At 38.1% G+C, this 23,578-nt stretch overlaps 2 protein-coding genes across 2 annotated transcripts; one reads left to right on the forward strand and one right to left on the reverse strand.

Annotated features, from left to right (window-relative positions):
• Window positions 1-16,700: 16,700 nt before the first annotated feature.
• Window positions 16,701-21,054, reverse strand: LOC105385385 (endoplasmic reticulum resident protein 44). Its single transcript, XM_011555751.3, has 7 exons — window positions 20,866-21,054; window positions 20,699-20,774; window positions 20,283-20,525; window positions 19,915-20,157; window positions 19,384-19,650; window positions 18,096-18,294; window positions 16,701-17,791 (listed from the first exon to the last, which is right to left on the reverse strand). Exons 1-7 carry the CDS (start codon window positions 20,917-20,919, stop codon window positions 17,653-17,655), a joined length of 1,221 nt encoding a protein of 406 aa, XP_011554053.2. The 5' UTR covers window positions 20,920-21,054; the 3' UTR covers window positions 16,701-17,652.
• Window positions 21,055-21,509: 455 nt separating this feature from the next.
• On the forward strand, window positions 21,510-23,289 carry LOC105385386. Its single transcript, XM_011555752.3, has 3 exons — window positions 21,510-21,675; window positions 21,758-22,056; window positions 22,424-23,289. The coding sequence occupies exons 1-3, from the start codon at window positions 21,615-21,617 to the stop codon at window positions 22,493-22,495; spliced, it is 432 nt and encodes a 143-aa protein (XP_011554054.2). The 5' UTR covers window positions 21,510-21,614; the 3' UTR covers window positions 22,496-23,289.
• Window positions 23,290-23,578: the final 289 nt, after the last annotated feature.

Consider the following 23,578-nt stretch of genomic DNA (forward strand, 5'->3'; position numbering starts at 1 on the left):
TATACATACTATGTGAGAGCTAAATTTTAGTTAACTGTCACATTTGTGCTCGAGTTCTATAATGACATTTTAATAAGCCGATATGCAGCAGCCTGCGAGCATGAGTTCTCATGAGTGCCGCGGTTTCCGCAGGCAGACACACGATACATTTTTGCGATAAAGCAATCTAAAAAACGGCTTTACAAAGTATCTATCGATCGAGTTCCATATTGCCATTGTGCCGGAGCGGACACGGTGTTATCTGATCGGAACTCCACTCTCCGTCAAGTGTTTCAAAGGAGTGAAGAGACGGCAGAGCCTCATTGTCATAGTGTAACAAGATCACCTAATCTACCTGCGCTTGCAACTTGCGCTTTTGTCAATCGCCTGAAAAAAACCTCTTTGTTGTCGAGTCCTAATAAAAAGTAAGGCATTGTAAGGTTTTTACGTCTTCAGATATAAAAGTATTATCACATTTTATGGGAAATTTAACAACATTCTTACCTCTTGCTATCCTAACAATCTAATAACGATTCAAAATAACAAATAGCTATCGAAAATCCTATCATATTACAATTGTACCTATGTAGGGCCAAATTAAACAGTTAGCTGAGATACATCAGCCACAGGTACCTAGGTAGGTACGATACTTAATTAAGATAAACTAGTTGATACATATATCTTAAAGGTAACTACTTAGGTAGGTATCTAATTAGAAATATTAAGATTTATATTCCTCAAATTATGAACCATTAGATATCACCACTAAATAAGTAATACTTAGGTACCTAACTATATACCTACTTCAAAATAAATGGTAAAAGCTAGATAATTACCTACATACATACCTAACTAAATACAACCAAACATTTGCGATGTGACATCCTAGCTCTAATAATCCGTACAATACAAACGCAATTATACTTATCGATTATAATTATTCTTACAATCGCATCTATAGGGTAACGTAACGTACCTAGGGACATTTTCGACTACCCCAACTTTGAATGAAGCTATCGCAGCGTACAACTAAGATATGAATGTGAAATTTTCTTTGTTCGGTAGGATATATAATCTATTATCACTAGTATTTGTGCTAAAGCTTTAGTGTGGCCGGATTTTATTAAATTAAGATAAAAGTAAAAATGCTTGTTTTGACCCAAGGTACGTTACACGTTTGTACCTTGGGACACTGTTTCCTATAGCTTTGTACTATGGAAAATGCAAACTTCTAAATAACGCCTTATATCTCTGTTCTTATTGATTTACTGCATCTCTCTTCTGTCTAGTTTCACTCTGGCACTAATAAGAACAGAGATATAAGGCGTTATTTCGATGTTTGCATTTTCCATAGTACAAAGCCATAGGAAACAGTGTCCCAAGGTACAAATTTAATCGTGTCCCAAGGTACAAAAAAGCAATATTTAACCAAAATTTAAATATCTTTATTTTTAATTTAGGAATCTTTCAGTTAATTGCCATGTCATAAAATTAAATAACTGAAAAGTTATACGTGACATCCATGTCTTTATTTAGAACATGCCTCAATGAGATAAAGCAACACAAAAAACTATACAAAAGCTACTTTTGACTCCAAAAAACTTCATATTGTTTTCACCACACACTCGATGCTGGTATGATCACGAGACTCACTAGTTTTGCCAAGCGAGTAAAATACTATGCCTAGGGTAGAATTTTAATGTGTTTATTTAGCCGGTTTTTAAAATACAATCAATGTCCCGAGGTACAAGCGTCCCAAGGTACGTTACGTTACCCTACTTATCTTTAAAAAAAACACTCGCACAAGTCATAGAGAAGACGTTTTCTGCGGACCGAAGCACCCCGCAGCGAAGCGGCGCGGTCAAAAGCTCGTCCTTTCTATCGCATGACAGCCGAAATTGCCCTACAAATGTACGTAAAAACTATCTGCGACGCACGTTTGTTTTACAAAACAAGCCGTTTCGACATGTTTGACGACGGTTCCACACACTTGACGCCACTGCCTCGCTGTTCTTCATTAGGTTGATAAGCGTGTCTTCGGTTTTTATGACACTCGCTCTCCTTAATCTTGACATTGGGTTGCATGAAGAGCTCTTGACAGTTTAGTATTGTTCCACTGAGTTTTGTTCTGTTACTAATCCCGTTGTAGTTGCAGGTATGCAGGGGCGTATTTAAAGATTGCGCGTCGTGGGCTCCCGTAGTTTTCCGCCCCATCAAAAAATGAAAGATAACAAAAAGAGCAGTCTGTGTAGAGTAGGTACCTACCGACCTACATATGTATTAGAACATTGTGGTGATAGATTTGTATAGATAATGATACAAGGTGGGCCAAAAGTAATCACCCTATTGGAAGTTGCTCTCATTTGTACAAATGGCGGCGCCCATTTGGCCGATATAATTTTCTTGACTTTACCAATAAAATTGTAAAGGTTCAAATAAACATGATCAAAAAACAGAATCAAAGTTTTTCATTTAGAAAAAAAATGAGAGCCAAACATAATTGGATGACTTCTTTTAGTCCACCTTGTATCTTTCGAACAAAAAAAAAATCTGGATAGACGAGTACATTTTAGAACGTTTAGAAATAAACTGGTGCAGGGCGACTGAGAGAGTCATTTTCTTTATTAGATTTCCTAAAAAAATACCGAGGCGGAAAAAAAAATGACTATTCCACCGGTTAAGAAACGAACAAATGCCGGCTTTCATACTTTAAAAATCCGGCACTGCTCGTCACCAAAATACCTCGGAGTGACCCTGGATAGATCTCTCACGTACAAAACCTACTGCTAAAACACCAAGAAGAAAGTTAGCTCCCGAAACAAACTTCTGCGACGGCTTACGTCTACCAGCTGGGGCGCCTCTCCGCAAGTTCTACGAACAAGTAGCCTAGCACTCTGCTTCTCAGCTGCCGAATATGCCTGCCTCATATGGGCAAGGTCCGCGCATGCTAGAGAAGTAGATTTTGCTCTTAACGACACAGTTCGTACAGTAACGGGATGCCTCAAACCGACACCGCTCTTCACAATCTACTCTCTGGCTGGGATAGCACCCCCTAGCAAACGGCGAAAAGTGGCATGTTCTGTTGAGAAAGCCAAACAAGAATGCGACTCCAGACATCCACTTTACTCACATACTGCCGCACCTCCCCACCTTAAGAGCCGCAAAGCGTTTCTAAAAATAGTGAGGTGTCCTAAACGGATGAAAACCCACAAATCGCAAGGCTAAGTCTCTAGGAGGAAAAGCAGCCCCAGGATCCTTTACTACCTCTTGAGGAAAAATTTGCTCCCGGTAACAGTCTCCCCTGGCACATTTGGAAGACTCTAAATCGGTTGCGAGCAGAGGTAGGCTGCTGCAAGGACAATCTCTGGAAGCGGGGCTAAACCGTTGGTACCAATCTATGCGACTTTGGTACCGCCCCCCAGAATATGGAGCATTTACTCTCCTGTCCCCCTGTGCCCTTCCACCTGCACTCGGGAAGACTTACTCCAGGCCAACCAGAATGGTATTAAAGTTGCTTCTTTTTGGTCTAGACAAATTTAAAAATTCGCATGTTCACTGACACGAAAAAAGAAGCGTGGAGTACCTACATGTATAAGATTAAGAGTATTGTGGACATTGTGGTGATACCTAGATTTGCAAAGATAATGATATCTTCCGAACAAAAAAAAAGTTTTTCTGCATAGAAATATATTTATATTTATTTTTATATTTATTTTATTTTTATATTTAAGAATATATTTTAGAACGTTTAGAAATAAACTTGTGCAGGGCGGCATTTTTTTTTCTTTAGATTTCCTTCAAAAAAATACCAAGGCGGTAAAAAATTAGACTTCCACCGGTTCAGAAAAGAACAAAGGTCGGCTTTCATACTTTAAATCTAATTTCTTAAGACATTAACATGTGGAAAGATGGCTCAGGGCGGTTCTAGGCTTAGGTCCTAAAATATTGTTCTGTACTTTTTTTATCCTCCAACCTAAAGCACAAGGGCGGCCTACCGGCCGCCCCTGGGCCGCCCTACGCCGCCTGCCGCCCCGGGCTGTAGCCCTTTTAGCCCTAGGGTAAATACGCCCCTGCAGGTATGGGTTAGTCCCGCTATGGTATGGTCCCGGTATGGCACCCTCTTAAAATACCTATCAAAAAGTCCCGCTATGGTACCCTTCAGTTTTTGGTACTGTTGTAAAATAGATCTAAAAGATGGGTACCATAGCGGGAGTTTTTGATAGGTATTTTAAGAGGGTGCCATACCGGGACCATACCATAGCGGGACTAACCCGCAGGTATTACCAATAGGTATAGCCTGAGGGTATAGCCAATGGGTAGGTACGTCCTACGTTTTTAGCTTTTTAGGTACCTACGCTACGGAGTACCAAAGTACCATGTGTTTTTTAAACTACTATTATATAAGTAGAACTTATATTATATACGGCGTTTGACAGTGCTTCTTGTGTGGCTTCATTTATACCTTGTATAGAATAAAGTTTGTTATGGAATTTGGGGGCTTTTGCAGAGCTTATTTATTATGATTGCCTACATGATGCCGATTCTGAAGGCACAAATTCTACAATTGTAATTTTAGTGCTGTCACACCTTAAATTGTACAATGCCGAGTCGCACAAAGGAGCTTGGCTAATGTCGGCGTTATACCTATGCCTGTCTCTTTATGTCCTCCGTATAGTACTTAAGTTCCTTGGTCAAAGCAAAGCAGCAATACATTTAGGCCCTCCGCGCACTAGGCAGCCTGGCTGCGCAGCCAGGGTTGTGGCAGCCAGTAAAACATATGATGTTGTATGGGAGCCCGCGCACTAGGCAGCCACGAATTCCCATATATTTTACTGGCTGCCGCAACCTGGCTGAGCAGCCAGGCTGCCTAGTGCGCGGGGGGCCTTAAGGTCGACAGTAGGTTAAAGAAGAGTTTCAAAATCATAGAACTAACCTGCCAGTCACTACAAGCGAGCATTCTGTAGAGGGTTTCTCAAGCAAAACATACAATTTTAATTCAAAAACTTTATTAAGGGGATCCCTAAAGCTAAAATGCTAAAGTCGGCTTGATATACTTGATTAGATTGGAAAAACGGTGGCTTCTATCACATTGATAAAAATATATTTTGTAGCAGAGGGTATACTGAACATGTTAGTTGCTTATAAATTGGTGCAGGATTATAATAAGTATGTTAAAAAAAATTGCAAACACACCATGTCTTTTGCCATTTTTTGACTTATTATGAAAAAACCCTCGAAATCAGAGGGCCCATTTTCATGGAATCTTATATGTATGTGTAGGTAATTAAATTCTTAACAAAGTTACCTTAAAGAGTTGGATTTAATGGACCAGAAGTCAACTTTTTTTGCAAAAAACTAATAAATTCCGGTTTAAAAATGATGACACCGTGACAGATTTCAGATTTCTTCAGTCGTCGCCCTGGTGGCGGCCTGTTAGGAGCGATACCCACGCCATTTTATTTTTTATCAAATATTTCACAAAAACTGATTAAATCAACAAATTATGACTACAAGTATTATAATACATATGCATTTGCTATGGAAAGTTAATTTTCTAATCATTTTAGATGCAGAAAAGCCGAAAATTCTTAGAAAACATTTCGCCTTTTCGATTTGTTTACATTTTTTACTATAGAGTTACAGATGCATAGATAAAGGTAAACATTGCACATAATGACACTTATTAGATTCTCCGAATAAGAACTATACGGTCAATGCAGTATGCCAAAGCGCGAGCCTGTTTATATTCTGAGGGGTAATTTATTTTATTTTAACGGTTGTGTATGGTAGGTATGCTACACAATATACAGGGTGTTGAAAAGTAAGTTCATAATTTGTTTTATTTGAAACCAAAAACCGTAGTTAATTAAAAATATATATATTTTAAGATGTGGTAGTCTGTACACTACAGGTTGTTAAAAATAAGTAATGTAAGCAAATCTCGCGCTTGATTGATGAAGGTGCATCGGCGACACTAGGTGGCGCTACTGGTCTGAAATGGGCGAGTTCGCGCATGCGTACTGGAGGTCAAGGACTCGCTCGCTTCCGCCGCGCAGGACGCCACGGCTGCCATCTTGTTGTTCGACACGGGAAAGACGCAAGACAACGTTTATTATTTAAAATCGTCGCGAGTGCCATTACATGTTAAATTCATGTTAAATCTTTTAAAAAGTAATAAATAACTTTACTACTAAGTTGCTGTGTGTGTGATTTACATTCTTGTATAACTCAGAAGAGGGATAACCCATGTGATGTGATGTGATGTGTTAAAAAGTATCAGTGAATGCGTGGTAAAAATGGGATCTAGATCCGATAAAAAAGAACGCAAGTTGCGTAAAAAACTAATAGCCGATGCAGAAGCACGGAAGTTGGAAAAACGCATCGCTTCTCTTGAAACTTTGTTAAGATCAAGTGCTAACGTGGTGCATCCAGTGGAAGTACGCCCATATCCAGAAAATAGCGATGGCGCCATGACGCCGCCATTACCGGTTGCAATTACTGACGCTACTACGCCTGCAGAGGAGTCGACCGGCGTGTTGGGCACAGGGCGCGGGCGGTCGTTGAGCTTCGGGCGTCACGACCCGCCGCCGACGCCGCTGCAGTCGCCGCCGCTGCCGTCGCCACTGGCGGCCGGTGCAGCGGTCTCGCCATGTGTCAACCACACGCCGTCGTCGGTCACACAGGCGGCGCCACCACCACAGGGCCACGCAGGCCCGTTGCAGTCGATACCGCCGCCCGGCTTGAGGGCCGCGCCACCACCGCAGAGCGCCTGCTCGTGCGCCGCGTGTGCCGGCGCCGCCGGGCCCGGACCCGCGGGCGCGCCGCCAGCGCCCCATCTCCCGCCATCATCAACGACTTCCCGCGCATGCGCCGCCGTGACCTGCTTGGGTATGTCGTTGCCGGCGGCTGCTGCAACTGATGTCTCCGACTGCACTACGAAGTATGTAGAACATTCTAATTTACGCTATGTTGGTCGCAGTGACCCTATACCGGACTACGATCCGAAATTGTCTCTAATTACTATGGAAATGTGGATACGTAAGGTTGAAGGTCTCGCTAAAATGTATTGTTGGGATGATAGGACATTAGTGTATAACTGTTCATCTAAATTGCGAGGATATGCTAGACGCTGGTATGACCAATTACAAGAGATAGACTTAACATGGCCCGAGTTCAAGGCCAAGTTACTTATAGGGTTTCCGTCCCGTAAGAGTAACCTCAACATGCTGCGTGATTTGGTTAACGTAATAAGGCGCCCTGAAACTGATTATTTGCAGTTTTATTATGATAAATTGGCGTTAGGCAACGCGTGTGGTATTTCACCGTCACTAATTACAGAGGCTATAATAGGCACAATCGGTAGTGAACTGGTCGAAATAGGTGCAATATCTGCGGGTTGCCGCGATCCCAATTCGTTACTAAACTATTTATCGTCGCTACAATGTAATGTCTCAACGTCTACGGTGGGCCCACATCGTCGCAGTGATGCGGCGACGGGGTTAAATTTTGCTAAAAAATATGATAGCAGTAAACTAAAGTGTCACATTTGTAAAAAACGGGGCCATACTGCCGGGCGTTGTACGTATAAAATACGTGATAAAAGTGAAAATTCTCCTGTGATTTGTGAATTTTGTAATAAAAAGGGGCATGATGTAAACAGCTGTTATCTAAAATTACGAAAATGTACCTATTGTGGCAAAACGGGTCATTTAAAGGAGACATGCCTAAAGTTTAAAAGTCGTCATGCAAGCAGTACGCAGTCAAATACACAAACTGTCCGATTAATTCAGAACGCAGGTGATTGTGGAGCTAAATATTATATGAATGTTAAGGTAAATGAGTGTAATATGGACGCATTTATCGATTTCGGTAGTTCTTGTATCACAATTACTGAGTCCGCAGCTAAACAGCTTAACTTGGACACTCATAAAATGACTAGCACAAGCGTTATTAAGGGTTTTGGAGGGTCACAGATAGCACCCCTTGCTGAAACGCTAGTGGACATCACAGCTGACGAGGCCACTTGTAAATACCTAAAGGCGTACGTTGTACCAGACGGCGTTCAAGATGTAGGTATTATTATAGGCCAGCCTTTTACGGATTATCCGGACGTGTATGTCATAAAAACTCCTACAACTTTAAAAATGTATAACGCCTATTTATTGAGCGAATTACCCGCAGTTTGCGAAGATTCTGACCGTGTTAATATTTTTTCGAATGAGCGGATTACCTTACAGCCGGGTGTAAATAAAATAGTTGTATCTTGCAGTGAATTAATATCGGGTCCTATGCTAGTGCATCGCACAGAATACAATACTCCGAAATCTGAATGTTATATTCCACAACGTGAGGCTGAGGTAATTGACGGGAAAACTGTTTTGACGATAACCAATATTAGTAATGGTGAAGTTGTTTTACCGGAAGGACAGTGCGTAGCGCGAGCTACTATTACGGATGGTGCTAAACAGTATAGTATTGGTGAAAATTTAGAGCCATGTGTCGTAAGTGAACTTGAGACAATTTTACACGACTACTCGGATTGTTTCTCTGGTGACGAAAACAAAATAGGTAAATGTTCAGTAAAAATGCACATTGAATTGACAGATAAAAAACCTATTTATTATCGTCCTTACCGGATGTCAATAAAAGATCGTGAAAAAACCCGCGATATCGTTACGGACTTATCAAACAAGGGTATAGTCGAGGAATCTAACTCTCCTTACGCCAGTCCAGTGATTTTAGTTCCGAAAAAAACTGGTGATACCCGACTTGTCGTTGATTATCGTGCACTGAATAAAATTACGAAAAAAGAGAGGTATCCTTTACCATTGATTCAGGATCAGTTAGACCGGTTAAGCAAGCAGCGGGTCTTCACTTGCCTAGATATTTTATCTGCCTATCACTGTATTCAGATCGATGATGAGAGTAAACAATATACAGCTTTCATTACGCCGGACGGACACTTCCAATATACTAGGATGAGCATGGGATTAGTCAATGCGCCTTCTGTGTTCCAACGGGCGATGGATGATGTTTTAGGCTCACTTCGATTTAAATTTGCTACTGCCTACTTGGATGATGTCTTGATTTATGCTGAGACTAATGAAGACGCGCTTGACAGGTTAAAGGCGATTTTGAGCAAGATAAGAGAGGCTAACATGACATTACGACTTGATAAATGTTCATTTTTAGTATCAAAAATTGATTATTTAGGACATGAAGTGTGTAACGGTGAGGTCAGGCCATCGCAACATAAACTGTCGGCGGTCCGGGATTTTCCAGTTCCCGAGTCTGTACATCAGGTTCGACAGTTCATGGGGCTTGCGAACTACTTCAGAAAGTATGTATCTAACTTTGCTTCGCTCGCCAGACCTATAACAACCTTAACCAAGAAAAATGAACCTTGGGTTTGGGGTACCGAGCAGACTGAGGCTTTCGAACAAATAAAGACCATACTAGTCAATAGACCTGTCTTAGCATTGTTCAATAGTGATTACGAAACTCAGATTCATACTGATGCCTCTAAAGTAGGGCTTGCTGGTATACTGCTACAAAAGCAACCTGATGGTACATGGAAACCGGTTGCCTATGCCAGCAGGCAGACTACTTCAGCTGAACAAAAGTACCACAGCTATGAACTGGAGACCTTAGCTGTCGTTATGAGCCTACTGAAATTTAAGGTTTACGTTTCCGGTTTGAAATTTGTAATTGTAACCGACTGTAACGCTTTGCGCTGGACATGGACAAAACGTGATTTGTCGCCACGTATAGCCCGTTGGTGGCTTGAGGTACAAGGATATGATTTTGATGTAGAGTATCGTGCTGGAAAATCAATGGCTCACGTAGATGCATTAAGTCGCAATCCTGTTGGCACAGTTATGCGTCGTGTTGAAGTAGACTTAATAGAGAGTTTGCAGCAGGATGACGAGTCTATATGCTCTATTGTTAACGAGTTAAACGACCAGATAGATAGTGGAAATTTAAAAGGGTTAGCCGTAGATTACACTATCGAAAACTCGGTACTATTCAGGAAAGTTAATGGCGACAATAAAGTTGTAGTGCCTAAGCAATCACGTTGGTCACTAGTACAGTCTTTTCACGATAACAATGGACATGTGAACTTCAATAAAACATATGAGGCTGTGAGAACAAAATACTGGTTTGCAAACATGCGGCGTTTTATTCAAAAGTATGTTCGTGCCTGTATTTCATGTCAGTATGCTAAGAAACCTACAGGTAGATTAGTTGGGCTATTACATCCGATAGAAAAAGTAATGGTACCATTTCACACTGTTCATATTGACCATCTCGGTCCGTTCTGCAAAAGCCCTTCAGGTAAAATGTATATATTTGCTATCATAGACGCCTTCACAAAATTTATTTGGATTGAGGCTGTACGAGATACTAGCTGTACAAACTCGCTTAAGGCGCTGGACCAATTCATGAAGGTCTTTGGACTACCTAGCAGAATTATCAGTGACCGAGGCAAAGCGTTTGACTGTCATGAGTTTAAAAAATACTGTGCTGACCGACAAATTAAACACGTAATGAACGCCGTAGCAAGTCCTAGGGCAAACGGTCAGATTGAAAGGTATAATCGAACAATACTTGATGCTCTTGTCTCCTATGTTGGTGATGATCAAAACAACTGGGAAATATATTTACCTAAGGTTCAACTAGGTCTGAACTCCAATACTAACAGTACCACGGGATCCAGTCCGTTAGAATTAGTATATGGATTCCGGCCCCGATTATCCGGCGATTTGGTTGCTCCTACGAGATCAGGTACTTTCGACAGTATGCGTGAATCAGCTGCATTGAGAACAAGAGCTGCAGCTAAGAGATCGAAACTTATGTTCGATAAAAAAAGACGCACCGAAGCTCCTTTTAAGGTGGGACAGTTAGTGTTAGTCCAGCGAAAACTTTTTAAGAAAGGTTTAAGAAGTGGCAAGTTAGTGCCACGTTATGATGGACCATATGTCGTAGTTAAGGCTCTCCCACATGACCGTTATGTTATAAAAGGAAAAAGTAATTGTGGTCGGAAATATGAAAATGTTTTAGCCCGAGATAAACTCAAACTTTTTCATAACACTGTTGATTCTGATTCGGATTAAGAACTGAATTTTATAAATATTACTAACTCTAATGTGACTGATTCTGATTACCTTATTTTGAGTACTTATATACTTAGAAGATAAGTATTTCGTTAAGTTTATTATTTTATGTTAATTTACTTTATGTTTTAAGAGATGCCTTATTTTACAGTCGAGCTAATTGTTATGTTTGATGATTTATAAAGACTTGAAAGGCAATTGTAACCTGTGACTATGGTTAAAATACAAAAAAAAAATACTTGTTATGTATTATTTGGTAAAAATAATTATTATTACTTACCAGAGACTGATGATTGTGATGGTATATGTAAACCAATATATTAATTTGTAAGAACATGTTCCAAATACATGTTTTTCTTAATATTTGATCGATCTTTTCTATTTAATTAAGCCAAAATAATAAAAAAAAAAAAAAAAAAACTAACTTCGTGGTTCCCATAAAGTGTTGCAGGCCTTAAGAGGCGGTCCAACCAAAATTATAATATTAGTGTTGAAGGCCTTAAGAGGGCGGTCCAACCAAATTTATTCTATTAGTGTTGCAGGCCTTAAGAGGGCGGTCCAACCAAATTTATACTGTTAGTGTTGCAGGCCTTAAGAGGCGGTCCAACCAAAATTATAATATTAGTGTTGAAGGCCTTAAGAGGCGGTCCAACCAAAATTATACTATTAGTGTTGAAGGCCTTAAGAGGGCGGTCCAACCAAATTTATACTATTAGTGTTGCAGGCCTTAAGAGGCGGTCCAACCAAAATTATAATATTAGTGTTGAAGGCCTTAAGAGGCGGTCCAACCAAAATTATACTATTAGTGTTGAAGGCCTTAAGAGGGCGGTCCAACCAAACTTATACTATTGGTGTTGCAGGCCTTAAGAGGCGGTCCAACCAAATTTATGCTAATAGTGTTGCAGGCTTTAAGAGGCGGTCCAACCATGTGACTCTTGCAGGTTATGAAGAACCCAAATGAAGAAACTGTACGGGGCGTACAGTGACTTCAGAATGGCCGACTGTAAGCAAATCTCGCGCTTGATTGATGAAGGTGCATCGGCGACACTAGGTGGCGCTACTGGTCTGAAATGGGCGAGTTCGCGCATGCGTACTGGAGGTCAAGGACTCGCTCGCTTCCGCCGCGCAGGACGCCACGGCTGCCATCTTGTTGTTCGACACGGGAAAGACGCAAGACAACGTTTATTATTTAAAATCGTCGCGAGTGCCATTACATGTTAAATTCATGTTAAATCTTTTAAAAAGTAATAAATAACTTTACTACTAAGTTGCTGTGTGTGTGATTTACATTCTTGTATAGTAAGTATTTTTAAAAATTGAAGATCTAAAATTTACATAATTTTTTAAATCTATTTAACAAGCTTTGCAAAAAAGCGGTTAAGTGCGACTGTATCTCGCCATGAAAAAAATGAAATGTTTACTGTAGCTATGAATTTTATGCGTTACAAGTGGAATAAAATACCGCATAATATTATGTACAACTATGTAAGAGCCTAGTTTAAAAAAAAAAACTCATAAGAAAATATTAAATACACAGGTTTTTTAACCCCTGAAGGAAATAGAGGGGTGTTATAAGTTTAAAGTAAGGGCTGAATTTTTTTTTTAAATTAGGGTGATAGGTAATGTATATTTTTAATGATTTTTTCAAATAGATAAATGTTATACCATTTTTAAATTGCCATAAAATTACCTATAGTTATAGTTATAGAAAAGGGCAGGGCTACCAGTGCCCATTCGCCACTGCAACCTAAAAGATCTATAAATTATGACTCCCCATGCCGAGTCTCACTCTACAGGCCCAGGTCTTTTTTAAACCTGATATTACCTATACAGGATGTTGCAAAAAGGGTATACTGTGCCGAAAGGGTTTGACTCAGGGGTTATTCTGAACAACTTTTGTTCTCCAAGTTTTGGAAATTCTCGAAAAATAAATTCGGTCTCTATAGTAAAAAGTCACGTGATCGAATAAGTTTCTATGTAAAAGGTTTTGTTACGTGAATTTTCAAAATTGTAGAAGAAAAGTGGATCAGAATGGCACCTAAATCCACTTTTGGCTAAGTTTTATACCCTTTTTTCAATACCTTGTATAAAATATCGTCAGCGTCACCTTAGATCGTAATCATCGTAACTCCTCGTGACCAAATTTTAGAGGAGACAAAAATACTGTTTTATTTGTAGTTCTAGTTGGCATACTACCCACCTAAAGTTTTTTTTAACTAGCCTAAAAATGATTTGTTTAGACAGTCTATCTTCCTGTTCAACCGCAGCCTGAGTGCCAGTGACTCAATGACTGAAAGGAGGCCATTAGTGCTCCTAAATAAATAAAGCAGGCCTGTAGATTATCTTTCAGTGTACCGACACATCTGATTGCTGTAAGAGCCTGATAAGCTCTTCGAACGAGTCATACCTCTGTGGTGGTACGGTTTCGACCTTTCGGACAGTCAGTTTGGCATCCGAAATGCGGATTCGAATAGTGGGTACAATACTTTGCGTTCGTTCACTGTCGGAGCAGGATAAGAACCACGGGCGAGTTGTTGCGCTGGCTGTTTGCTTAAAAATAGTAACCGCGTTCAACTCTATCCCCTAGAGGGCGAACCTTTAGGGCGGCTCTTGTATACCATCACTTGTCTTCTTATCTGCAGAAAATTGACAGAGGTCATACGTGTCTAACAAGTACATTAAGGATGCGAAAAGAGAGGGTTTGTTTTCACTGAAGAAGTTCAGTTGCGGAGTTCCACAGCGGTAGGTCTTGGACCCCTCTGCTGTGGAACTTGGCATACAACGCGGTCCTGCAAATCAAGCTCGCAAACGGCGTTAGCACAGTGCATTTTTCTAATGTCACACAGGTCGTGAGGTAGGCTGAGAGCCTCCTTCGGGGATGACATCCCAATGATTCATTACGAAAAAATTGCTGCAGCTGTGCTCGCCATGCAGTGCATGGGCTACTTCCGAATCTGGGGGGCTGTTGCAAAGGAGTCCGTTGCCTCTATACGGTACGGGTTCCGTGCGATCTATGATCCTTCCGGGAGCACCTGTCTTGTCAAGTCGAAGAGAATGGCTCGTATTCGACGCAACCTGCAGTACTGGTGGGATTGGTTGGAGGACAGGACAGCAGGAAGCTGCAGCAGCCGTCATGCTGTGATTCGACGCATAGATGCAAAAAAAAGTTGAAAGTAACTTCATGTTGATAAAATATTAGATCTTAATTTAACAACATAACATTGCAAAAAAAAATTAACATTGTTGAGTATGTTATTGTAATTTACTAAAGTAGTAATAAAAACAAAGGCTTATTGCATAGTTTTCGTTCACGTTCGCCTACATCGCACGTTGTATATGAGAATAAAGGGTATAATTACTAAGTTTTCTTGTTTAAAAATCACGGTTTGGGGTTTAGAGGAAAACAAATGGTAAAATGCGGAATACAGTTTTTTTTTTCGAATAAAGAGGAAAACATGTGAATTCAAAAAACGTTTCTATTGACACCAAAGAGTACTTTTCGCCGAGAAAAGTGGAGTTACAATGTTTGCGATCTAAAGTGATGATAGAACTAGAACTTATTTTTTCAGTTCACCTGCTGTTGAGTGAAATCGTAATTAGGTAAATGCCTCCTTGACATGAAAATAACTTTTTTTTATAATCGTTATAACAAAACCGTTTTTTTTAATACAGCAATATTTGTAGGTGTACTTACAGTGAGCAAAAGAGCGCAGCAAGGTGTAAATTTTTTGGTTTTTAAGAAACAAAAATATTATTTCTATCATATCCCAAATACACATAAGTACTTAAAAAAAAAATACACACTCTCGCCTTGTACTAATGTACTCCCTTGCGGGGGTACTTACATGTTATTATTTTTCTGGTGACCTCCCCATATCCCTTTGCCAGCTACGTAACCTTTTGTGACACCCTGTATATGCAGAGTTCTGCAAACTACTGTTCTGCTTTTGAAACACCAAAAAAAAACAGGTCGTCTAACTAAAAGGTCACGTGACCAAAAAAAAATTATATGAAGAAGCGTTTTTTTCATGAATATAAAAAATTACGTAGGATAAAAGTTTTTCAGAGTGACGCCTGAGTAACGCCCTTTCGGCTAACTATACTTTTTTTATTACACGGGGGCAGAGTTTAATACAACACCCTGAACTATTAAACTCTGATAATATTTTCGCGATTTTTTTACATTCTGATTTCATTTCCTGGCTTAGAAATAACATCAATAACATGCTGCACACGTAGGTTTCGGCAGAAGAAGGCTGATCACCTGATGTCCGAAACAGTGAAACGATCCATGCTGTCGGATGGGCATGTAAAGCAGTCGGTCCTGCGCCTAGCTCTCTCCAGTCGTGTCGGTCAAGCCGTCCCACTGGGCTATGAGAGTGATGGAACAGAGAGTGCTCCTGTGTACTGCGCACACACTTGGGCACTATAATCTACTCCTGCGTAGATGGCTGATCTCAATTGAGATTGGCCGCCGTAGTCGAAATTCGGCTAGGAGGACATTACGTAGGTTTCGGCATAGTATTAAACCCTTTTTGCAACAACCTGTATAAATATCGGCACGGGTACGACTTTATATATAATTAATTATTAAATATTAAAAATACTTTCAAATAAAAATAAATATTTTCGTATCACAAAACAATATTACTTACTTAGTATATTTTTAACAAAGTGGCATGTCTTCACTTTTATGTTTTCGAGTACTATGTTAAAATTTCATGTCATTGTCCGTAGAACGCCCCGCATACCTCAGCCCCCCCTCACTAGATTTGACAGATTCTGATTTTCTTCCAGCTTTAGTGACAGCCTTAACACTGTCACAAAACATACAAAGTATTATCAATTTCATCATTCACAAATAATATTGTAGGTTTCGATTTCTTATGTTTTTTTCTAAATCAAGGAATGTTAGGTTTTGAAAAATATGTTACAATTTCAGAATCTATTTTAAACTAAAGTATTACTTTTTACTTCCTCTAACCCTTAATACACCTATTCTCTGGCTAGTCCGGAACCTCTAATAATTGCATAAAATATTATCTACAAAGCAATCTTATTTTTATTACATTGTTGAATCGTCTTTGCGTTATGACTATTCTTATTAACCAGTTTAAATAAAATTCTTCTTACGTCGCATTTATAACATCATCGGTTTTTAACAACCTAATTATAAATATACTCATTATTATCATCTGCGTTTCTAAATTTAGAATAGGGAGCGCAAAAAAGTTTTTTAACGGAAACCGCTAACCGAATTTGTTTAGAGGCGCGGTTTTCAAGATACGGTAAATAATCACGATGAAAATAAAATTATTTGAACTTGAATTATTTACTATTAAGTTCCATTGAAAGAGGACTAGCCAAGCTCGAGATATTACTACAAAATTCAACTGTAGCGAACCAACCGGTAGCTTTTATGAATATTATTATGTACAAACATGTACACACACTAATCTCATAACTCGCTAAACGTGAAACCTATTAAATATATGCAAAAAGGCAATAGTGAAAAAGGACTTATTGGAATTAATTTATTATCCATTACACCTACATTCAAAATTTATTTAATTACACTTATCGAATGCTATATTTGTTTACTTTTTAAAGCTATTTTAGAATTTATACAGCACTTGAAATTGAAATATATACCCACAAAATGCTAAATCGCCATTATGGCCACTAAAATTAATATCGAAATATTATAATAGGGTGACTGATTCATACAGGATACTTATTGCATTAACAAGCACCAAAAACGAATTCAATCATCAAAGACTAACGCAAAATACTATTGTAGTAAAAATAAATACTTTATAGGGTACTTTTTGTTAAGAGAAGAGACTATTCAAAATAAATTCATAATGTTCCGAAGTAAATGTAAATAGTTAAACATAGGAAGACTGAAGGCGCCCAAATATAATTATAAGAAAAGCTTATCTTTCAAGCTAACATACAGGTATAATACATAGTAATTTTATCTACTGGTAAGCAGAACAAAATGCTCATAGGGTGATTAAATGTTCATAATTTATACGTTTTACATCCGTAAGGAAATATCCAACATGATCGATTTAACCCACATACACAATTAAATACTTATATTTTCATTAACATTATGGACGAAAGAGTGCACTAAAACGAATAAAATTAAATAAATTTTGCAAAAACGTAAAAAGATTGGTATTCTGCGTTTCAGATAATTTACACAAAGAAAAATAATGCGACATTGATTATAAAACTTGTGGCTAAAAGCAGAACTACTGCTTCAGCGCTACCTACTAGCGTTCTCATGTTAATTATAATCGATGTCGCAGTTTCACCAAACTGTGAGCCAATCAAGTATATTGTCAACTGTAGCCAATCGGCTGCGGGTAATTCGATAGCAATTTCTTTGACATCTTGATCAGCGCCCCTGTCGGTAATGTTAGAAACTAAAAAAACGCATACAAACTCCACTGAACCGCCTATCGAATAAGTCGACAATATTCGTGATTAGCTCACTATAGACCACATAGGTACACTTTTTAGTTTTACTATTTTCTAGTCCCAGCACAGTTTATAGTTCATCTTTGAGCAGAGTGTACCGGTTCTTGGATGGAGCCAGTTTCTTGAAGGTGGACTCCGGCGGGGTGGTGACCTTGATGTTGTTCGATGTGTCCGATATCTGAGGCGTGTCCGGGCCGTAGTGGAATTCCCTGGAAAATACAATTAATGACATTTTAATACTGTGATTTTTATTATTTTAAAAAGCTGCTATTGTCTTTTTTCTTTTAACAAATAATAACAGATATTTATTTGACTTTCATTTTTGAAATACTGAAAAGTTTATCGTAAAAGTTTAATACATCCATCCTAATATTTTATTTCGTATTCCTATCTTTCTAATCCTCTCCTTTCCCCACTATGCTGGTCCACTACATGCTTTTGTTTGTTTTATTTTGATCTACGAATTTGAAGGATACTGGTTCAAAAGGACATGTTTGACTAAAAAACCCTCACCTATGCAGCTTCCCCGAGTACAGATCCTGGAGGAACTGGTGCAGGCGGCCCGGAGTCTCCATGTCCTTGTAGTCGGGGAACAGGTACATGTGCCGGAAGGAGTCGATGGCGATCAGCGGCAGGTCCGAGAGAGACTTGCCGAGGTGGTGCAGCGGGTGCTCGAACCGCTCCCCGTCCGCTGTCAGGAAGTTCACGTTCTCTGGAAGTTGGGGAAGGTTTGGTTAGTTATTTTGGAAGCCAAAAAATATATAAGATAAAGATAAGATAAAATACTCTTCATTGCACACAAACAAAAACAGATTCACAAACATAGAAAAGTAATAGTACAATTGGCAGCCTTATTACTAAAAGTAATCTCTTCCAGACAACCACATAGATAGGAAATAGAAAATATGAAAATGGGTAACGTGTGAAAACAAGAGATATTTATAAACTGTATATTATGAGTAATATAATAAGAGTAAAAAAAAATTTTGACGTTTGGCTTCTGCATTTTAGTAACAAGTAAGGGCGCGGCTTTATATCTGTGGTGCGTGACTGCACTGTGATGTTATCCTTATATTTTCCTGGTAATTTCATAAAACAACGCAGTGCACTGCAGCAAAGGGGCCTCGCTTGAACAGTCGGTTGAAGTGTTTTTTTTACTCCCTGTTACTTACTAAACTTGATAAGAAAACCATAACCTTAAGAGTCATAACTCATAACAATGTTAGATATCCTTTTTATGTGTACAAAGAAAAAATAATAATGCTAATGACTATGCATTTTTTAATCAGTTCAATAAGAAAAATTCTGATTAAGCACATAACACCTTCAATATGATAAGAAGTAAATAAAGTGCAGCTAAAAAGAATGAACCTATGTTTACATTCCAAAATACATGGTTGAATCATGAACATGAATCAAAAAGGCCACAGAAATTCGTCTTTATCTTTAACAGGTTTTACTTTACATTACACTACCTATTCCTCAAATAAAACTATAAACTGCTATCATGATTAGACACTTTAAAGTAGACACCTTGAAATACCTTGTTATCAGAGCAGTGTTTTCCTAAACCAGTAAAAAGTTTAGATGAAATAAATGTTTGTTTCATGGATAAACTTTATTAACTTTTTTCATGAATGCTATATGGTATAAATCTGAATATGAATTTATAAAAACTCATGATTGAATCATGTTCAATTTTTATGCATACGAGTATCAATGATAATTTTAGGCATAATGATAGTAGCGAAATAAAGCAATAGCCCAATATCTTATACTAAGTAGAAACATTTATACATACGTTTCTCACTCTCCAGTTCGTTCTTGACAATTTCCTTATATCTTTTAACACTTTCCGTGTCTTTAGGGTTGTGGAACAGTATAAGGAACGGCAGTCCTTCTTCAGTCAGCTCCTCGGCATTTTCAAAGGTGATTTCACGGACAAGAGGGATACACTTCTCTTGCACCCACTTGTATAGTTGGTCAAAGTCTGTCAGGGAACCCTTGTAAGTCTCATCAGGGTCTGTGGAACTCTTTTTGTCCGTGCGGAAAACAACTATTGGTTGACCTGAAAATTGCATTTTTAAATAAGATTATTGAGTAGTTTTAGGATACATTCGTTAAATTTTAATGTACACTCAAAATTTGATTTTTTATTTAAGTGTAGCCTGGCACAAAATTTATGCTTTGCTTTGCTTAGCTTGTATAGGGTAGAATTCTTATTCCTGAGCAACATAGTTTTTATACCGGAATTTTCAAAGTAAAACCTTTTAAGGGAAGGCAAAACTGGAAGGCATAAGGTAGCGATAAATAAAAAATAAGAATAACACACCTGGAGGATGCATAGCTTGGGAAGCATCTCCAAATCCAACATGGAATAAGCACTCATCCTTAAGACTTGCAGCCACTTTCCTCAAAGTTTCATACTCCGTCTGATCTCTCCTGTCAAAGTATCCAATAATATGCCTTTTATCTTCACTTAGCTCCTGAAGCTCTTTGAGAGATGTAAATGTCAAGGTTGAATCAGTCAATTGCTTCTTTATAAACTCTGCAAAAGCCTCTACTGAACGCTGCCCTGTAAATATAAAATAAACTTCGTAATGCTACACTGAAATATGTATATAAATTTTTGATTAACTGGATAATAACTAGATTGAAATATTATAAATGACTTTACATGAAAATCATATTTATATTTACCTCTATATTCCTTCTTAGCTGGTAAACCATTACGGAATAGTTTAAGAGTGGGATACTTAGTAATGTGGAACCTAGTTGCTATGGCCGCTTCTTTGTCACAGTCTACTTTGCCCATCACTACCTTGCCGGGGTCGTAGCCAGCCTTAGTTACTTCATCAGCCGCATCATCAAAAATTGGCATCAACATATTACTAAATCTACACCATTCAGCATAAAAATTTATGAATACAATTTCATTTGATGCTGTAAAAAAACATAGTAAATATTAGGTGATAACATAAACTTTTAGGAAGTTTCATTTAAAATGTCAAGCTTTAGTTGCCGTTATGTTGAGATTCCCACATAATAATACCCGTGCCGCCTATAACAATTAACAATAGAAATTAGTATTGGGTCCAAGAGAAATCACGACTTACCTAATGTCATATCTAAATTACTTTGAGAAATTTGTACCGCCCCACTATCGGTAGGGTTATAGAAACTATGGCATATCTGAAACAAAACAAAGTTCCAACAATAAATTGATTAATTTTCAGTAATTGGACATAAAATAAACATTAAAAAATGTGCTAGGAATACTTACTAAAATAAATGCAGTTGCTACGAGTTTGAATTGCTTCGGTGCCTTCCAATCCATGGTAGGAATTAAGTCGGAAATAAACTCAGTTAAGTTATATTTTAATTCTATTACAATAATGCCGAAAGGGAATAAATATTTTATGCGGCTACTATGCAGTAATGGAGGCGGTGGTGGTAAAAAAATGACGTCGATGACAGAAGACAAGTCGTCGATACGTCATCGTTATCGCCCGTTTAATCTGTGGGTTATGTGATGTAGGTTTTTCAAGAGTATAGTGTTAAGGCGCCGACACACTAGCGGACGCGGCTTACGGACGCGGCTGTCAGCTTTAGCCCGATATAAACCACACTAACACGGTGTTTCACTGCAAGCTCAGACTGCAAGCTTGCGAGTTTTAGTTCGCGGTCTATAAGTGAAAAGTAAACTTAATTACTTAAAACAGACACGTCCGTCAGCCGCGTTCGATGATGTGTCGCCACCTTGATCTTCTCAAACCTTCACCATGCGGTTGATGTTTTCATAAAAACAGTAATTTGGACAGTAAATGAGGCAGCAGCTATGGCTATGGCAGCGCTGGTCTGTGATTTTATCTGTCGCCGTCGCGGGTGTGGCCACCCCACCACCCCACCCCACCCCTCAACTGACAATATATTCCTAATCTGTCAAACAAAACATTTACAAGTAGAAATCGTAAATTTTGCGCATCTTTTTGTAATTTATAAGATAAACTTGAATGGGAAATTCATTTAACAATGAACAAGTTCGTTGGATTTTCCTTAACACTCGTTATAGTTGCGGTATTTGTCTCAAAAGGTGGGTAAATGCTTAAGTTTTAATGTTGCAGTATCTGTGTAACTGACTATAGTAATAACGAAAATAACTATTTCCCTTGCAGTGGTTGGATTAGAATGCTACGTATGTGAAAATCAAGAAGACAACAATGAAAAGTGTGTGAAAACAATAAAAACCTGTGAATATAATCAAGATGTTTGTCTGACTGAAATCAAATGGGGCAGTACTCCATACTGGTCTCAGGGGGCTAAGAAACAGTATTATGTGTCGAAGAGATGTTCCAACAAGACGGAGTGTGCGGCCACGCGGCAGCGCTACATGCCCGTGTGCACCCACATCTGGTACCTGGACTGGGTCTGCTCCGACTGTTGTCAAGGAGACAGGTGCAACTACTATATCATTGTAAGTTTGTCAATATAAAATACACTTCCTATTTACATATTATCGGATCACACCAAAGCCTATAGTGACTGGTCTCTAAAACAGACAGAAATTACCCAATACCTGAATGGAAACCACATAATATGGGGCATATATGACAACATAAAAATAAATATTAATAAAGAATAGTGAAGCCCATTAGTGACAAGACCAGTCCTGAAAGTTATTTTGCCACTCCAAAGAAATGCTTATGGTTAAATGACTGATTGCATGTAAGTTATAATAACAAAAAACTTATTGCAAGAAATCCTGAACCCATATAAGTTTAGCATGTGTTATGATTATGTGTGAAATTAATATTTCATTATTTTCCTTTCCAATTTTTCAGAATGGCAGTATGAACATCAAGCCAACTGTTGGCATACTGGGTATCTCTATTCTATTGCTTTTATTGAAATAACCTTAGCCAGGTTTTCTGTTATATTATAACTGATCAAAAACTGTTACATGAAGTGCCTTTTCTGTGTTAATTGTAATACGATTCCGTCCCATAAATATGATTTTACATAATAATATTTATTTACAATACTGACTGATTTAGAAATAATGAATTGAATCTCTCTGTTTTGTAATTGTACAAGGCATATATTTTATGCATTTTTAATTTTTTATAATAAGTCTTTTAAATTTGACTATACAATATTCTAAGAATACTATATTCTTCTTGTACATACATAACATATAACTATTATGTGTATTCATAAAGTACAGACCACACCGCCAGCCTACTAGCTTGCAAACCTAGATGTAAGATGCAAAATGATGTTCACCTGCCTAGCTTGCTAGCTGGCGGTATAGCCTGATTCTCATTGTCAGAAATTCATTTTTTCATGTATAAATTATACAAGTGAAACATATTTTATTTTTCTTGAATTATTTTATTTATACTCACAATTTTTGTATTATGTATATCTTTGGATTTTGTTGTTTCAAGAATTCAACATCCTTGATTAAAACCATAATAGATAATTATGAATGTATACATTTATAAATACCTACTGTAAAGTAAAGTTTATCAGTATACTCAATAAAAGTAACTACCTACCTTCCTACTTAAATCTATGCTGTTTACTGACCATATAAATTTTTTTCTTAATTTTGTGACAGTGTATGATGAATTATTTTGTACTATGTATGTAAGTGAGTAAGTGACACATTAATGTTTTTGAAATAAAATTTAAAATCATGTAAGTACTTAGTATTTTTATTTATATTACAGTTTATCCCCAAATTTAAAGGGAAGGGATCTTTCAGGTAACTTGATGTCCAGAAAATTATTAGACTGGGTGATGCTGTAAAGAAGATTTTTTTTCTGTATACTCAGACGAATCGGATTTTTGTTTTAGGCCTTATGTATAATTTTTGCTATCATCATACAGTCACAAATAAAACACACTATGGAGATGCTAGAGGTGGTAGCGTATCCCCTTGCAAAGGGAGGATCCTAAACTGAGCTAGGTACATGCTAGGTACATTGAGCCAT

This window comes from Plutella xylostella, chromosome 10 (assembly GCF_932276165.1).
Source record: "Plutella xylostella chromosome 10, ilPluXylo3.1, whole genome shotgun sequence".
Lineage (NCBI taxonomy): Eukaryota > Metazoa > Arthropoda > Insecta > Lepidoptera > Plutellidae > Plutella > Plutella xylostella.